This window comes from Choristoneura fumiferana, chromosome Z (assembly GCF_025370935.1).
Source record: "Choristoneura fumiferana chromosome Z, NRCan_CFum_1, whole genome shotgun sequence".
Classification (NCBI taxonomy): domain Eukaryota; kingdom Metazoa; phylum Arthropoda; class Insecta; order Lepidoptera; family Tortricidae; genus Choristoneura; species Choristoneura fumiferana.
This window is the reverse complement of record NC_133472.1, coordinates 9,267,301-9,284,381: the sequence shown is the minus strand read 5'-3', so window position 1 is coordinate 9,284,381 and position 17,081 is coordinate 9,267,301. Positions and strand designations below refer to the sequence as shown.

At 35.6% G+C, this 17,081-nt stretch overlaps 2 protein-coding genes across 2 annotated transcripts; one reads left to right on the top strand and one right to left on the bottom strand.

Annotated features, from left to right (window-relative positions):
* Window positions 1-724: 724 nt before the first annotated feature.
* Window positions 725-6,601, bottom strand: Rrp4 (exosome complex component Rrp4). Its single transcript, XM_074105350.1, has 5 exons — window positions 6,374-6,601; window positions 6,037-6,274; window positions 5,465-5,599; window positions 2,774-2,959; window positions 725-973 (listed from the first exon to the last, which is right to left on the bottom strand). Exons 1-5 carry the CDS (start codon window positions 6,511-6,513, stop codon window positions 725-727), a joined length of 948 nt encoding a protein of 315 aa, XP_073961451.1. The 5' UTR covers window positions 6,514-6,601.
* Window positions 6,602-7,134: 533 nt separating this feature from the next.
* MED18 (mediator complex subunit 18) lies at window positions 7,135-17,081 on the top strand. The gene is made up of 5 exons (XM_074085217.1): window positions 7,135-7,715; window positions 10,336-10,467; window positions 10,930-11,134; window positions 12,623-12,738; window positions 13,725-17,081. The coding sequence occupies exons 1-5, from the start codon at window positions 7,620-7,622 to the stop codon at window positions 13,848-13,850; spliced, it is 675 nt and encodes a 224-aa protein (XP_073941318.1). The 5' UTR covers window positions 7,135-7,619; the 3' UTR covers window positions 13,851-17,081.

Genomic DNA, 17,081 nt, shown 5'->3' with positions numbered 1-17,081 from the left:
TAAAAATTAACAAATTTGATGAAGGAAATTAATTTTATCTTTTAATATCATTTGTAAGATGATACCTACATTTATTGTTTTATTCAAAAAAATAAGAATGGAAATGGATCTAGACTAGACATAAGGTAAATTAATCATAAGTAAAAAAAAAGTAAAGAAACTACCTAATTAAAATCACGAACAGTGTGCAAATATCGCCCCCACTTCCCATCACACAGATCTCAGTCTGACGAGGAATAGCAAAGATAGAATCGTACGTGTACGGGGCCCCCAAGAGCAAAAGAATTTGAAAGAAATATGGCGGGGTCGCCGATGAGAGGGTGCGGTTAATGTACGTACTGTAAATGTCAACCCGTAATACACGACCAGGGCCCAATTGCATAACAAAATTACAATCTAATAGTATAAGTGAATTTCAATACAAAATCGCTCATACTATTAGCTTGTAATTTGTTATGCAATGGGCCCTGATAATTTATGCCCTCATGTAATTTACCATAAGAACACGAATTATCAGGGGCAACAATAAAGTACGAGCTAACAGTTTTAGTGGACTTCAATACAAAATTGCTAATCGGGCCCAGGTCGTACATTCCGGGTCGACAAATTCTTGGCCGTACAAGACTTACTTTAATTTCACCCCGATCGGATAGAAAAGTGCAGCTCTATATTATTGACACGCAAAAGAGAAGACAGTAGAGCCACTAGTAAAAAACGTTAAGTTTTACGAGAAGGTTTTAAGAATAAAACACTCAAAATATCCTTCCATGAAGCTTTTAATTCTATGCTGGGTGAGGAACGCGACGTCAAGCATCGCCTCGGGCTCCAGGAACTCCTTGACGGACTCGTACTTAAGGCTCTCTTCGTACGCGAAGTTTATGCTGGTGGCGTCCAGTTTGACGTCGGACGCGACGAGCGCAGCGATGCAGTTCTTGACGCGCGACATCGTCTCGCGGTCTGCTCTGCTCACCGGCTGAAGAAAAAATGCGGATTTTAATCTTTTCAACACCAACGACAGAGTAGTAAAAGTATTTTTAAATCTTCATACCGTAACATAATTTGCAAATTAATTAGGCTTCCGCCAGTATGCAGACAGCCAACATGAAAATTAAAACTTTTTGTAGGTAATCTTTTTAATATCTTTGTTTTTGTACTACCAGCACGCTCAGAAAGACCAAAATTGACAAGAAACGAAGCGACAAGAAATTAACAGTGTAATTTTTTCAAAACAAAAACTCGTATTAGTATTCAGTTAACGATTAATTAAAGCAACACAAAGTTGTTTTTATTAGTGGTTAAGTAGTATGGGCTTTTCTTGTGCGATCTGTGCCCTATTTCACGAAGCTACAAGTTAAAATTAACCAGCGGTAGTGTCTTTTCAATGCATACTGTTAAACAAAGAATACCGCTTGTAAATTGTAAGTTGTAGTTTCGTGAAATAGGGTACTGGTCACAATCCACTAAACTATTTTTTTAATTTGATGAGAGTTGTACGTACGTTACAATCACCTTAGTGTATAGGTTGTTATAAGGCTGAAGACCTTATTAATTTTCTTTTGGAATGTGATCAGAATAAGGACAGCAGAGACAGGTATTTGGATGGTATGGGCTTGTTGAATGGAGGTGTAGATGTGATTCTGAGTCGCCCGCTTTCAGAAGAAGCAGTGCTGGTTTACTGGTTCATTAGACAGGCCTTTGCACCCAGAGACGTGGTTTTAGTGCAAGGGAGAGTGTAATATTTGTTTTGTGGTGTATATATTTGAGGCTTCCCATGAGGCTGACATAGTCACATTTGGTGTACTAAAGCCTCGTTAAAATATAAGCTTAAATATATATACATAAAAGACAATTATAAATATAGCTCTGTGGCAAACATTCAACTGAAACTAAAGCAGACCTCCGTCCTATGGTAGTTTTTATCAATATTTGTTAGATAGAAGAGACCTCAAAAACTTGTCACATTTTAGGAACAAAATATCACTAGATGGCGCCATTGATTGACAAGACGCCCATTTGTCGATACAGCTTTGATTGAGATTGGCTCATTTAGTTATAAACTAGGGTTGTAACGGAGGCCTTCTTAGCGGAGACGGAGGCGGAAGCCGAGGCGACGAGTTTCGCCTCCGCGGAAGCGGAGGTTAACGGAGGCGGATGCGGAGGTAAAAGTGGATGTGGAAATAATAGTAGTTTATACTTTATTTAACTCAAAAATCTCTAATATTTCTAAAAAAAACTGCCAAATCTCATCTCATCATGCATGTGAGTTAAATAAAAAAATCGCGGTTCAATCAAACATATACATTACAATGTCGTACGTCCAAGCAACAAGACAGGTTGATTCCTGTCTTGTGTTATTTGACATAGGCCCGCCCCCACCCCGACCGCGTTCCCGCTGCGCGCCGAGATAATAAAATGAGAAACAAACCTCCGTTATAACTCCGCAAAAAAAATTGCGGAGGCGAAGATACGATTTCTTGCGGAACTTCCGCAGTAATGGAGCCGGAGGCGAAGTTCCGTTACAACCTTATTATAAACCATTACATGCAAAATCAATCATAAACATAACACAAATATCAAACTACTAAAGATATCACGATACTAACGCCATCTAGCGATATTCTACCTATCAGAAAACCCTCGATGATGAATACTTCACATCACAGATTTTATACTCTGGATTTTGTAGGTGCTTCCCCAGGGAAATAATACTGGATTCCAAAACAAAATTGCGATCAAAAGCTAGGAAAGAATGATATAACATAACAAAACCAACCTGCAATTCGTCATTCTGAATTTCTTCTTTGTTCTCCTCGATCATGATGTTCTGGTGCAAGGGGCTGATCCATATGTAGCCATTGTTGCCTATGATCACTGATATGCCGCAGGGCAAGTTGTGGAAATGGTTTTTCCGGCGTTGTATAAACGATGGAAACACCTTCACCAGAGTGCCTTGAGTAAGCTAAAAGATAAATCAACTAGTTTTAATATTTATAACTAGCGCCCCGCCCCGGCTCCGCACAGGTGCAATGTTCAAAATAACCCTCCTTTGGACATTCGGGTAAAAAGGTCTCCGCGTCGGCAGCCCGTACTTTCAAAAAACTGGCCAAGTGCGAGTCGGACTCGCGCATGAAGGGTTTCGTACCGTTAGCAAAAAACATTTACCAAAAGGCATTAGCAAGCAACGGCAAAAAAATCACATTTGATGTAAGGGAGGTCCCTTCAAATAATTATTTTATTTTAATTTCATTATTTATTTTTAAAGTATTTTTCCGACTAAATATGTATACTGTGAATATTTCAAGCGTCTACCTGTTGCGGTTATTAATATCGAGAAAAAAAGGCAAAAAAAAAACACGTTTGTTGTAGGGGGCCCCTATTTATTTTATTCTTAGTATTTATTGTTATATATAGGGATGCGATAATCACGGTTCATGAGATCCAGCCTGGTGACAGACAGACGGAGAGTGGAGTCTTAGAAATAGGGTCCCGGGAACCCTGTATTATTATTATTTATTTATTTTGTATTTTTTTCTTAAATTGTATACTGTAGTTTTTAAGTATTCTATTTGTAATTATATTATTATGAAAAATGACTTTCTGCCAATTTTCTTGCGGCACATTCTTCTTGGCAATGATGGTCTTTTCGAAAGCGCTGATAGTTCAAAAAATGAAGTATACAAGTGCCCAGTGCGGCCTATTTACTGAATAAATGATTTGAATTTTTGAACCTTAAAAAGATCTGTAGTGTAGGGCACTTCACACACATTTTTCAGCTCCATTTCCCAAAAACTACACCCGACCCGCGCGAAGCCGGGACGCGTTGAGGTAAATGCATTTTTTGGTTTATCTTTTGAATGGAACTCCCCGATTTGAATAATTCAAAAAGTAATCTACAGGTATTAAAACAGTCTTGAATATGAAATGATTTATTTAGATAAGGATTCATACAAAGGTATGAATAAAATGGTCTGATTATAGTCGTCATTTCTATCAACTTTTAAAATGTAAATAGTAGTTATAGTGATATAACTACAATAGTTCGACTTTTGGTATTGCGAAGTTTTCTGTAGATATTGATATATTCTTTAATATTGTAGAACATTTTTTTGTTTCATCTTTAACAGTCTCCGCAGTGTTTTTTTTTTGTGACTATTTTTTTACACCTTGGGTTACATTATTGAGGTTTGAGAACAGATCCCTAATTTTTATAAATATGATATAGCCTATGTCATTCAGAGATAGTGTAGCTTCCCAACGGTGAGTTTTTTTTTAATTGGTCTATTCAATGCAAACAAACAAACAATCAACAAATCTTTCCTCTATATAATATAATATAATTTTTAATGGCTACTTGCTGGAAAACCATAAATCTCGAGTTAGCGTTAAGCTCAGTTTAGTAGTGTCAGATTGTATGGAACTCTCAAGCTTAAGCTTGGATTAACTACTTAATCTAGATTTATTTTTTCCTGCCTTAATATATAAAAACGAATCCCTATTTCCCTTGGTGACGGCATCACGCGTGAAAGGCTGGACCGATTTTACTTATTCTTTTTTTGTTGTGTTTGCTATTGTCAGGCGAAGGTTCTTATAAAAGATTTTGAAAATGATAAAAAAAACACTCCGGGGGCGAAGCCGCGGGCACCAGCTAGTCTTAATATAAAAATTAATCTCTATTTCCCTTGGTCACGGCATCTCGCGTGAACAGCTGGACCGATTCCACTAATTATTTTTTGCTGTGTTTGCTATTGTCAGGAGAAGGTTCTTATAAAAGAAGATTTAGAAAATTAAAAAAAAAACTACACCAGGGGCGAAGCCGCGGGCACCAGCTAGTATATTTAATATAAAAAGTATAGACATATTATATATTGTTCATATCAAAACCATTCTAAGTCATGCACGTTAAAATTCTACATATAGCAAAGAAAACATAATATTTTTAAACTGTTCTTTTTAATTACCTAATATCTATAAGTGTTTACAAGTTTTACAACATTCACATGTCAAAAGTGAAGACTGCAAACCATTAGTCCTTCTGAAACACAAGGCTGTATCTTTTGAACAGTAATATGTAGACACTTGAAATTTACACAGACTACCTAAGGTTGTTTTAGCAACAAATAACAACAATCAAGTAAAAGGGCTAGGGACTTTGTACAGGAAGGGTACTAGAAACCAGTCTTTTTTTACATCTTGTGTTATGTTAACTTGTGCGACGTCCCACACAGCACAGTGGTGTGTAACAAACTGTTCATAATTTGCCAATTTTTTAAATTAGGTACATAAAGTAAATGACCCAAAAAACTCATTGCTTAGGGAACAGGTTAATATTGAAATACATAATGATCGAAATGAGTGTGTAACCTCACATGCGCAACTTGCTTTGGGCATATTACATAATAATTTCATTGATTATGTTAAACCATGTTAGGTATGTACATTATTTATTAATGCTAAAAAGACATACCTTGCCATACTTCAAACTCCTAGTGTGCAATGACAAGGAGCCGTCATGGAACACACTTTGGACTTCTGCACTGATAAGGTCACCCTCCTGGAGGTGTTTACGCATTAACTGTGCATCCTCTGCAGACCTGCGCCTCTATAACCATTATAAAATTAAGATTATTTAATGCATCAAGTTTAATATCAACATATCTTCAAGAACTTCGAATATCACTTACTACTTAATGCTTAAAAATAGCATATTTGTTATCATGTGACAAGATATAGTTTAATACATACAGAGTACACTGACATGATGAAATCTAATTAATACTACAGGGTATCATAGACTGACTTATACAAGTTTTACAATAACCTCTTAATTCAATAAATTAATGACTGTAACACCTTTGCATTGTAGCTTCAGTAGTACACGGGCATAGTTGTCTAAAAATCGAAAAATGAGAAAATTAAAATAAGTGGATTTATGCCCTTATTCCACTGAAGGTACAATATGTTCTTGAATTAACCAATGAAATAAACAAAATGCAATAATATTTTATAGGTTGGTTAAAAATTACATGGTCAACCTACCAGTTCCCCTCCAGGGAGATTGACAGCAGAAAGCTGCAATATTGAATCGAGCCGCGAATTAGTTTCGATCTTCCAGCGTCTCTGCTGCACCTCTACCACCCTTCCGACCACGACGTCGCCAATCTCGCCCACGTACCGGCTTCTTACAGGCTGCACGCAGATCAACTTGTTCACTTTCTGCAAGACACCAGCCACTGACGACACCAGGTTATCACCTACTGTCGATGTACCGTGGCCACTGGAAAACAGCAAGCAAATTTTTGCTAAAAATTTGTAGTTACAGTTGGAAAAATACCGCCCTTATCAGTAATGAAATTACTTTAAAACAAACAATTACCGCATGAAATCTTGCATGCCTGTTATAACCTCACCGGGCATGTAAAACCTCGGTAAATCTGTAGTGCTCGCAACACTGTGATTTACTCTATCTGAGGCCAGTCTAATATTTCTATAAAATTCACTTCCGTGAATATCCATGTTTTGATGATTAATTTATGTTATAAGTCCGAGAGTTTCACGTATTTTTATTATATTCTCAGAGTAAACAACGCGAAGTTTCCATTTGTGACTGTCTATCTGACAGTGACAGTTAAGTTGGTGAAGACAGATACATAGATAAAGGTGATCATTTCGAACCATGGGGCAAGTTCAATTTTTCTATCAGTATTAATTTATATCTACATATATTGGTCAACATTAGTTTATAGCAAAATTAATACCCAACGAAACATATTTCAAATACCGCTAGTTAAATGAATGTGATAACTTAGAAAGAAATATTGAACTACTACATGAGACGATGTGAAAATCAAATAATCTTAGATTATTGTATTGTTACGCAATTTACAAAAGTATACCAAATTTCAAGTCAATCCAACTACTGGAAATTGGTCGAATTTAACTTGCAAGATTTGATTACAGACAGAGACAAACAGACAGACCGAGACAGACAACGGGACAGGTGAAAATAAATAAAAGCTGGTAAAAAAAATATATATATAACAGTGGCGCTACCGCCTACGTGAATGTGTCAGACTTGTTCAACAACATTAATTCCGTTTTTATCCACTCTGTCTGTGCATCGCTTGAGATGGATTAGGTTAGGTTGGAGCACGGTTGGAGTTGGGTTGGAGATTAGGTGACACTCTTTACCGGGCCGGATAAGACCGACATGGAAATACCCGTCCTGTTTTCAAGTACACGGTACACGCCCAACACAAAACGCCCGGATAGAAGCTCATGTCAGCAGGGCTACTACGAAACTCGAAATTCGTGTCGTGCGGTCCCTTTGACACTTACACTATTTAATACGAGAGCGAGAGGGGCGGTACGATATGAACTTCGGGTTTCGAGTTTCATAGTAGCCCTGCAGTTTCTATTGGCGTGTACACGAAAAACAGTATTGGTATTTCCATATCGGTATTATCCGGGCCGGTGAAGAGTGTAATGAATGATATGATATGATAATGATTCATTCGCTCAAAGACTCATTCGCTTGTATCATGTCATCGAGTTGATTATTTTTATCTACAAAATAAAGGACAGTAAAATATCATCTGTTTGTTGCTGGTACAGCAGTAACAATGTCCGCTGCTAATGCAGCTCCCATCACTGCTACGGATAGCCTCAGCCAAGCATTAAAGGCCAATATAATTCCTAACCAGGAATATTTATTACAGGTATGTCATGTACATGAAATATTTTTCGAATGAATAGTGACGTCAATCAGTATGACCTTTTATTCAGCTGCATCGATGTAAATAAAATAGTATTAGCTCTAAGTGATATTATTCATACCTATCTTGCTAAGGTTTCTGGCTTCAATTATAAAATATTAAAGGTATTCAATTTGTCGGTTTACATGGAAGTTTGAGAGATGTAACTTTAGAAGTAACATTGGCAGCTATGGAACAGATCATCTCTGCCTATATACAATACTAGCCTTCTCACAGCATGAGTGTTTCTTGTGCTGTAGTCCCCACACCGGCCCAGGGTGTATTGGCAAATTCGTATGCATTATTGAATTGTTCCGCAGGTTTTGAAGGTTTCCTCAGAATGTTTTCCTTTAGTGTAAAGCTCCCAATTTCAAAGTTAATATTGCAAATCTATTTCAAGTATTGGAACCCACAACCCTCTGCTTCAGAAGCCATAGGTCAAAACACTGGAATATCATAGCTTTGTGACAGAAGATTATAGATTTCATTGAAAAGGACCAAATTGAAATTATAAAGTTACTAGGTGTCGCCCGCAGAAGTATGACAAATAGGTTACATGCTATTCTCAAACCTACCGAATATACCCAATACAACACTGTGACACGAGAATTTTATATATTAGATGACATGTTTTCTTCATATTTTTTTGTACCTGGTCAGAACAAACAAGTTATATTTATGTTTAGTTTTAACCTAAAAAAAAAACCTGCATTTTAATGTTCTTAGTTTCAAATATTAATAATGTGGATTAAGATAAAAATACAAAAATATGAAAATCTTAAACTAAAGTCTCATCAATTGTAATTACAGTACTTTCATCGTAGCATGGTGGGTGTGGGTGACAGCAAGCTGTCAATATCACGACTAGAGAGTCAAAGTGTCAAAACTTGAGTTGATAAAACTAATAATTTACAATCTTAATCATAATTAAGAGAAGTTTCCCTGCCGGCCGCGTTAGGTATTTGTTTGGAATATTGCTGTCTTTATCGCTCGTGACATAAGCGCTCGCAGCGTCCCCCCCATGCCTTCCGCAACGACGTCCGTAATTTATATTGAGATAGCTGTAGGCTTCTCAAGATTTAGGCGGTTGAATTTTGGGTTTCGTTGTCCTCAAATTATACGAAAAGTACAGCACAGAAATCAATGATATTTTAATTGATATTTTACAATCAAGATATTCATTATATTTTCTAAGCCTGTGGTTTTTTTCAATTTAAAAAAAAATACTTTATAATTCTGTAATTCTCGTGCAGTTGACATCTTTTTTTTGTCGACTTTTGAGCTCCTGTAATTCTGATATTACACATTTATATGAAAATCTGAAAAACCACAGGCATAGATGAGCTAACTTTGGGGGCGGCAGACGTGAACTTGCCTTCGAAATCCAAAAGTTTAATGGTTACTTGACCTGAAATGTATATTTCAGAACTAAATTATTGTTATTATTATTTTAAAATTTATGACGGTGGAAGCATTCTACACTTCCACTGAACGTAGATATAGTTTAGAACCCCATACATCCCTGTATTTCTTTTATTATTATTTTTTGTATTTTTTTTCTTTTATTGTATAATATAGTTTTAAGTATTTTATTTGTAATTATATTTTTATGAAAAATGACTTTCTGCCAAGTTTCTTGCGGCGCATTCTTCTTGCAATGATGGTCTTTCCGAAAGCGCTGGTAGTTTAAAAAATGACGTGTAAAAGTGCCCATTGCGGCCTATTTACTGAATAAATCATTTGAATTTTGAATTTTGAGATAATTATGTCTAGTCCATAATTACAAAATGTTATCTATTTCTGTTGCCTAGTTTTCAAATGAGACGGGGACTATGTTTGTATGGAGAATGGAACGAAGAGACTTCTCTTAATGGCATCATTAATCTGATTATTATGCTAATTTTGATGAGAATATTAGTGAAATTCTTATTATTATTATGTTATTATTATTACTATATTATATTATATAAATTATCAGGCAGGCAGTTGCAAGAATATTTGTTACTTACCAATTAATAAATACCAATATAACTCAAGATCCATTAGGTCCCATCACTAAACGAGTCTCTGGTACGTTTCGCCACTTAATTGTACTTTGAATTTAATTAATTGATTATAAAAATCTGATAGCTTAATTTTATTTCGTATTACATAGTTCTTTATGTTCAAATATTTTACGCCAGTCAATATTCAGCCTACAACTGAAATATACTTCGATATATTTGACGGCAGCAACTTTTTTTGAGTAAAATGAAACATGCATCAAGTTTCACCCGCACCATGCTAGAATGAAAGCACTGGAAATAATTGGAGGTGTATCAGGCATGCTGTTAATTTATATACTTGAAAAAAATGTTTCTGACAAAGAAAATGAAAAACTGTAACAAATACGGAAAATACAATTAGCAGTGCCCGGCGGATGATCTCATATGAAATTATATAAAGTTTACAATACTGACATCCTGTGCAGATCATTTTTAGCACCAGCATCACTCCTGCTACTGACAGTACTAAATGAGCTCTGAATTAATTATAATTCTATAATACTAATTCTCGTAATTCTTTTCTTTTTAATATGACTTAGGGCTCAGTATTGGACTCAGCTGTAGAAGTCTTGCTGCATCGTCTTCGAGGCTTATGCGACAATGTTGATGCTGGTCCAGAAACATTTGATGACCAGGAGGTCTGTTTCAGTCTCCGGGACCCTAATCAACAGGTATGAATCAAACCGAATTCAATCATGAAATTATCCTTTTTTGTATGCTCAATAAAAATATTGGCAATGGCTGGCTATCTCCCTCAGTCAAGGACCCTGATGAGATGACTAAGGCTAAAAAATTACAATGACAATTTAGGGTCCAATTATGACAATATCGTTTTTCAGAGCATGGATGTTGTTGAAACATCTTACAAGATACCTATGAAAAAAGTCTATTTCTGAAATGGCATGTGTTTTTGCAAACTTTAAGATAATGATGATTATTTATTTTGTGCTTTCTGATTAGCATTCAAAATCAAGACATTATATTTTACTTTCTTACATGGTATTAATTAATATCCATGTACCAAAACAAGAATTATACCAGTAAAGGAATAGTCTTTAAAATTAAAATGCTTGCGATTTTAAAATGTTATATCTAGTCATCTAAATAAATGTATATTTATTGCATATTTTCAGTCTGCCCCACTTATGTTAAGGGTGCGCAAAGCTTTGGATGCCCGAGACATGCCATACCAGCTCCGCTATATTGGACAGCCTGACCTGGGAGACAAGACTAGGCCCACTGTTGTTCGCTCCAGCCTCGATATAGCCTGTAATGGCATGCTCATTGAGTTTCTTAATGAACTTGGCTGCAGAATCGAGTTTGAATATAGCGTTAAAGGTATGTCTTTCTTGCCATAGTATGCAGATAGGTTGGATAGAATTGCCACTCACAAGGCATCCTTATATCACTAGGGATACTATGTAAAATTCTTCACTATCAAATCTATGTTAGGTATACCAATTACCAATATGATTATTTGAAGTTTAATTTTATTAAAAAATAAATTTAAAAAAAAGGAAAAAGATTTTTACAATGCATAACATCTGTCTGGAGAGAGCTATTGTGGCCTAGACAAACAAGCTCTATTATTAATCCATTTTATATTATTATTTTTGTTTTTTTCTTATTTCATACTTTTTAGGGTTCCGTAGCCAAAATGGCAAAAACGGAACCCTTATAGTTTCACCATGTCTGTCTGTCTGTCTGGCCGTCCGAGGCTTTGCTCAGGGACTAGCAATGCTAGAAAGCTGTAATTTTGCACGAATATGTAAACTATGCCAATAAAATGACAATTAAATTTTTTTTATTTTTTTTTAGTTTACCTCCCATAGACGTAAAGGGGGGTGTTTTTTTTTCTAATCCAACCTTGTAGTGTGGGGTATCGTTGGATAGGTCTTTTAAAATCATTGGTTGGAGGGTTGCTAAAACGATTTTTCGATTCAGTGATTTGTTTGCAAAATATTCAATTTTAAAGTGCAAATTTTTATAAAAATCGAGCGTCCCCCCTCCTCTAAAATCTAAAACGGTGGGTGGAAAATTTTGAATAAATTCGGGGTGGTAGTAAGTATATCAAAATAACAAGGAAAACTATAACGGTTAAGTTTTCTTGAGAATTATTAGTAATTTAATGACTACTTGCTGGAAACGGAAACACATAAATCTCGAGTTTGCGTTAAGCTCAGTTTAGTAGTGTCAAAATGTATGGAACTGTCAAGCTTAAGCCAGGTTTAACGACTAAATCTAGTTTTTTTTTTCTGCAAGACGGCCTAAGTTATAAAATATACCTAAACTTGGAATATTCGGTACAAAATACGAAATCCTTAGAAAAATATTACTTAATTTTTTCGTAATGGCTACGGAACCCTATTTCGGGCGTGTCCGACACGCTCTTGGCCGGTTTTTGATTGCTCTTATGGAAATGTGCTAATTATAGTTAAGCTTCTATTTGAGGCCCATATTATTACAGTTTATAAAATCCTCCTCCATATTATTTTTCACAAAAAACTATTTTTTTGTTTGTTTGTTTTATCAAATAGCTGGCAAACGAGCATGCGGGTCACTTGATGGTAAGCGATCACCGCCACCCATGTATGTTACAAATACGTAACAAGGGGCACACATATGCTGGCAGACATTCGTGCAAATGAGATACAAAAAATTAAGAAAATTAATGGAAAGAAAGAGCATGTATTTTATTCTTAAAAACATTGATTCTAATTCATTCAGTCAGAATGATCTTATCCAAGTCAAAATCTATTTTATTTCTCTGTCACAACACAACAAATCTTTTCAACTCTTCCCCTATATCAGAATCATTATTTGCAGGTTACATGTTTAGAAAAGGGAGGATGAAGATCACTGTTGCCAAAGTGTTCAAGATATCACAGAGTTCTGCAATGCCTCCGGAACCTATCTCACAAAGCTATCTTGTTGAACTATCTGTAAGTAACAACATTTACATCATTTATTCATAATACTAGGGTTTATGACTAAAAACCTAACCATAATTATTTATTATTTAATTTATTTATTTTTTATTAGAGCTTTTTTCCAAAAAAAAATTAGTAGTTTTATAATTTTATAGATAGGTATTTTATGTGTGAGGCTTTTGTGTCCCAATGACATGCCACATTGGGACACAAAAGCCTCTTCCAGCTTTTTAAGTTCGCCAGACCATCGTTTCCTTTGCCTTCCTCTTTTCGTCTAGAATCTAGGAGTCCGTTCTGTTGTATTTTTTGTCCGTTTATTTTTATTTTCTCTGAGCATATGTCCTACCCACTCCCATTTGATCTTTTTTGTTTTGGTCACATCTATTTTTGTTATGTGTTTTACGTCCGTAGCTCTTTTTCTGTCTCTCTTTGTGTAGCCTGCATGCTTCTCTCCATAGCTCTTTGGCATGTCATCAGTTTTGGGCCCACACGATTTGTAGGTCTGTGTTCGGCACAATGGCGGCCATTATGAAAAAATTATATTTCATTTTTTACGTAATATATGATTTTTCGGGAAAAAGATGTTTTTATTCATCTCAAAACTTATGATCATACGAGGTTACGTTCTATTGGTCACCTCACCTGTGTCTTCTTTATATAACACAAAATTTTCGCTTCTATTAAACGTAACCGCCACGTGGCGACATGCAAGATAGAATGTATTTTTTTTTTCCCAAAATTCAAAGTTTCGAGATGTGTTAAAGACGTGCAAGTTAGGTTGACTTAAATACTGGGTCCGGTTTAATTCTCGTTCTTTTAATTAAATATCGAGGGATATTCAGGCAGTCGGGTAAAAACGCAAATGTTTGAGACAAATACGGTGGTAATGGACTTTGTGTACATTTATTAAGCAGTGTTGGGTTGATTCTAATCAAGTATCCAGAATGACCTGCGTTGTGTTGTGGTGCCTCTTAATTTTAGGTTCTATTTATTTTTAGGTGTTGGCGCCGCAAGGGCAAGACGCAATAGCAGAAGACATGCGAGCATTCGCGGACCAGCTGCGACCGCTGGTCCAGCTCGACAAAATCGACTACAAGCGGCTCGGGCATATGGCTGTTACCTAGCCCATGTACCTGGCTTAGGCCGGCCTCACACGTGCCGCGTGGCACGTGTGAAGACGCCCTAAGCCGTGTAGTTGACTCACAAAGAGTCTTCATACACATTGCAGCTGAAAGCAGTTGGACCTCGTATATACCATTTCGTGTCTGCGTGTTATACTAAGGGCCATTTCAGACGGACTCCATACTTACTGCACCGTGACTGCCGACTGCCCACACAGTTTCCTATTGCAGACGGAAAAACTGCACACTACTGCACGCCAACTGCGAATGTAGCCTATGGGTAATCGGCAGTTATAGTTACTTGGGTTGCAGTGTGTCTGTAATGGCTCTAACGTGTGTACCAACGTATTGGTTTACGTTTACACTTTTTCTCACCGAATGAGTCGTTGCCGGGTGACTGATTTAGGTTCCAGTGCCTAATGAAAGACAACTTTCGTTTATTGATTTGTGTATTACTCTGCCAAACCAATTGCGGTATAGTCAGCAGCAAATATCGCAGAGGTACGGGTGAGCTGAAAAAACTCAACACTCCTGGTGCTGTTCTGCTATGACTATGATCATAAAATGGAATGAACTTTCATCTACCTACTGTTTTTTCTACAGCTGACTACATGCTCTACTGGCTTGACAATGACAATTTATTGTTCTGACTGTCCTCCGTGTGTATCTGCTGCCGACTATACTTTCTCAACGGACAACTCAGTGTGATATACTTTGTTCCTTAGTGGAAAAATATTGTTACAATTATTTTTGCTTAGAAACGAACTAACTAAATGAATCGGCCAATTGCGTGCTGGACCACGCTTGACGAAGGGTTCTGTAGTTGAAATGAAGTACAAATGATTATCACAAAAATCACTAAGGCGTTACCACCACTTATTTAATTATTAATAAAGATAAATGCTCCCTTTGTTTCCTGTTTTAACTACAGAAATATGTTTCATTTCCCGGACGACATCCCTTCAATATTTAATTCATGTAGCTCTTAAGGCTCCTATGGTTAAATGGTCAACAGAACTACACTAAGGGTTTCGTTTTACCATTTCTGCTATGGAGCCCTAAAAACTGACTCAAGGAAATTAACATACAAAATTATTTGTAAGTTAGTGGTAAATAGGATAGACTGACTTGCTAATATTATGATTGGAAACATAATGAATAGTTAGAAATATATTGTAGACTTTAATTTTAAAGTAAGCTAAGTGAGTCGCCAGAAGATAGTGTGTAATTTATAATAGAAATTGGCGGGTTGGCGGCTGGTGTTTTTTTTTTCATTGTTTTATATTGATTCTATCTTAGATAAACACAAATAAGCCGAAATGTTGCATATTATCTTAAACTTGTATACTTCTTTGTGTGATAAATATACTTAACATAATTAAAGTCTCATCTCAAATAATAATAAATACATTATGTAAAATGTCAAAATGTATAAACATTAAATTTCGAATCTCACATGAGTCTTGAGTTTAAATAGGTTCATACATTTTGATATTATACTACCTTTCATCCTTTATTATATTGCAATTGTTAAGCATTGCTCGCCTTTTTCTGTCACTTTGATTTTTGACTTTGGCTGGACACAGACAAATTATAACTTTTAGGGGCTGTTTCACCATCCATTGATTAGTGTTAACTGACGGTTAAATGTGATGCCGTCTCCATTTGTTTTGTTCGAATAGACGGAGACTGCATCACATTTAACAGTCAGTTAACACTAATCAATGGATGGTGAAACAGCCCCTTATCCTTTTGAGTTTTAGAATAGGTATTTTGTATACAAATGGGAAAATTGCCAAATGCATTGCGTGAAGTATAAATAGTTCAATGAATAAAGAACTTCAAATATGCTGAAGTAATTGGGATGTCCCAATTTTTGACAACATATAATAAATCGAGAACCATTTGGAGAAATTGGCTTTGTGAAGCGTTTTCAGATATCAGATTCCAAAAATGTGATAAACTTAATTAAATAAACAAAATTTAAGTAAGGACCCTCATTTGACCCCTGCAATGTCTCGTCACAAAGGCAAGTTTTAATTGTTGCTGTCCTGCTTATAATAGTAAAGAGTGACAAAAATAGAACTTTAATCACATGATGCGCACCCGGCCTTAAACAGTTGTCATTTATCGTACAGTCCGAAATGTATACGAGTATTTCCTATGTATTTTTACAAATTAAATTATTAAATTACTACGTTACAAGTAAATACAAAAGAATTTAAATAACAGATTTAAATAAAAATATCTATTTACTATCTATCACACTATTAAACAAACAGGAATAATCGAAGCTGAAAGAAGAGAAATAAATAAAACTATTTGTCATGGTTCATTTAGGACCCTAAGCCGTGCTTGAATTATTGTCAAATTGTAATGCCACAGATTATGTTACGTACGACCTGAATTTTTCTAGGCAATGGAACGTGGTTGTCTCACTGTGACGTCATCCAGCGTATTTCGTAAAAAAAATATAAAAAATTTAAATAATCATCCAAATTCAAAAACAATGAAAATGGTATCTTAAAATATCCTGTTCTTTCCAAAAATAAAATAAAAACTATAGGTTAGTTTTTTGGTGCATCCCAATGAGGGCTATCGCGTATGAGTTCGCCATACATGAGGTCTCCGAAATGTCAAATCTCATAGTTTTTGGGTCAGCTACGCGGGTTTATTTATAGTTAGAATAATTTTGTGAATATTTTGCAATATCTGTAATTAATTATGGCAAATATGCGTTCCGGGGCAATGAATGTCTATGTTTTGAGATAGTTTTGTCTTTCGGAAACCTTTGTCCTCCCTTTTTTCCGAACAAAACGGGGACTATGTATCACTGTGGCATGCTCGATATTTTTACGGTACGGTTTTAAGATGTATTAAATATGATTTTAATCTAAACTTTGTTTTCAGGCCCGTAATAACAGACTTTGAAAGCCATACTTAAAAACCTCACGCAACAGTGCGCCATCTAGTGAGACAAAAAACGATAGCCCTCATTGAACAGATATGTAACTTTGATTTAAACTTAAACTCCTGTCAATAAATTCCTTTGTTTTAAGTAAGTTTTATAGCTAAACTAAAGTTTTGTATCCTAGTTAAGCCAGATAATACCAGAATTAATTATTTAATATAATTTTAACTGGTTCCCTGCGTTACAGGTGAAGCCTAGTGAGGGGACCCCTGGTAATTCTTGTCAACCACTGTATATTTTTAAATAAACATATTTTATTTTTA

Coding starts and splice junctions, on each gene's coding strand:
- MED18 (XM_074085217.1), top strand. CDS start 7,620: ATGTCCGCTGCTAATGCAGCTCCCATCACTGCTACGGATAGCCTCAGC. Junction 10,468..10,929: donor TCCGGGACCCTAATCAACAG/GTATGAATCAAA, acceptor GCATATTTTCAG/TCTGCCCCACTTATGTTAAG. Junction 11,135..12,622: donor GTTTGAATATAGCGTTAAAG/GTATGTCTTTCT, acceptor CATTATTTGCAG/GTTACATGTTTAGAAAAGGG.
- Rrp4 (XM_074105350.1), bottom strand. CDS start 6,513: ATGGATATTCACGGAAGTGAATTTTATAGAAATATTAGACTGGCCTCA. Junction 6,275..6,373: donor GGCATGCAAGATTTCATGCG/GTAATTGTTTGT, acceptor GCTGTTTTCCAG/TGGCCACGGTACATCGACAG. Junction 2,960..5,464: donor GGAGTTTGAAGTATGGCAAG/GTATGTCTTTTT, acceptor TTTATCTTTTAG/CTTACTCAAGGCACTCTGGT.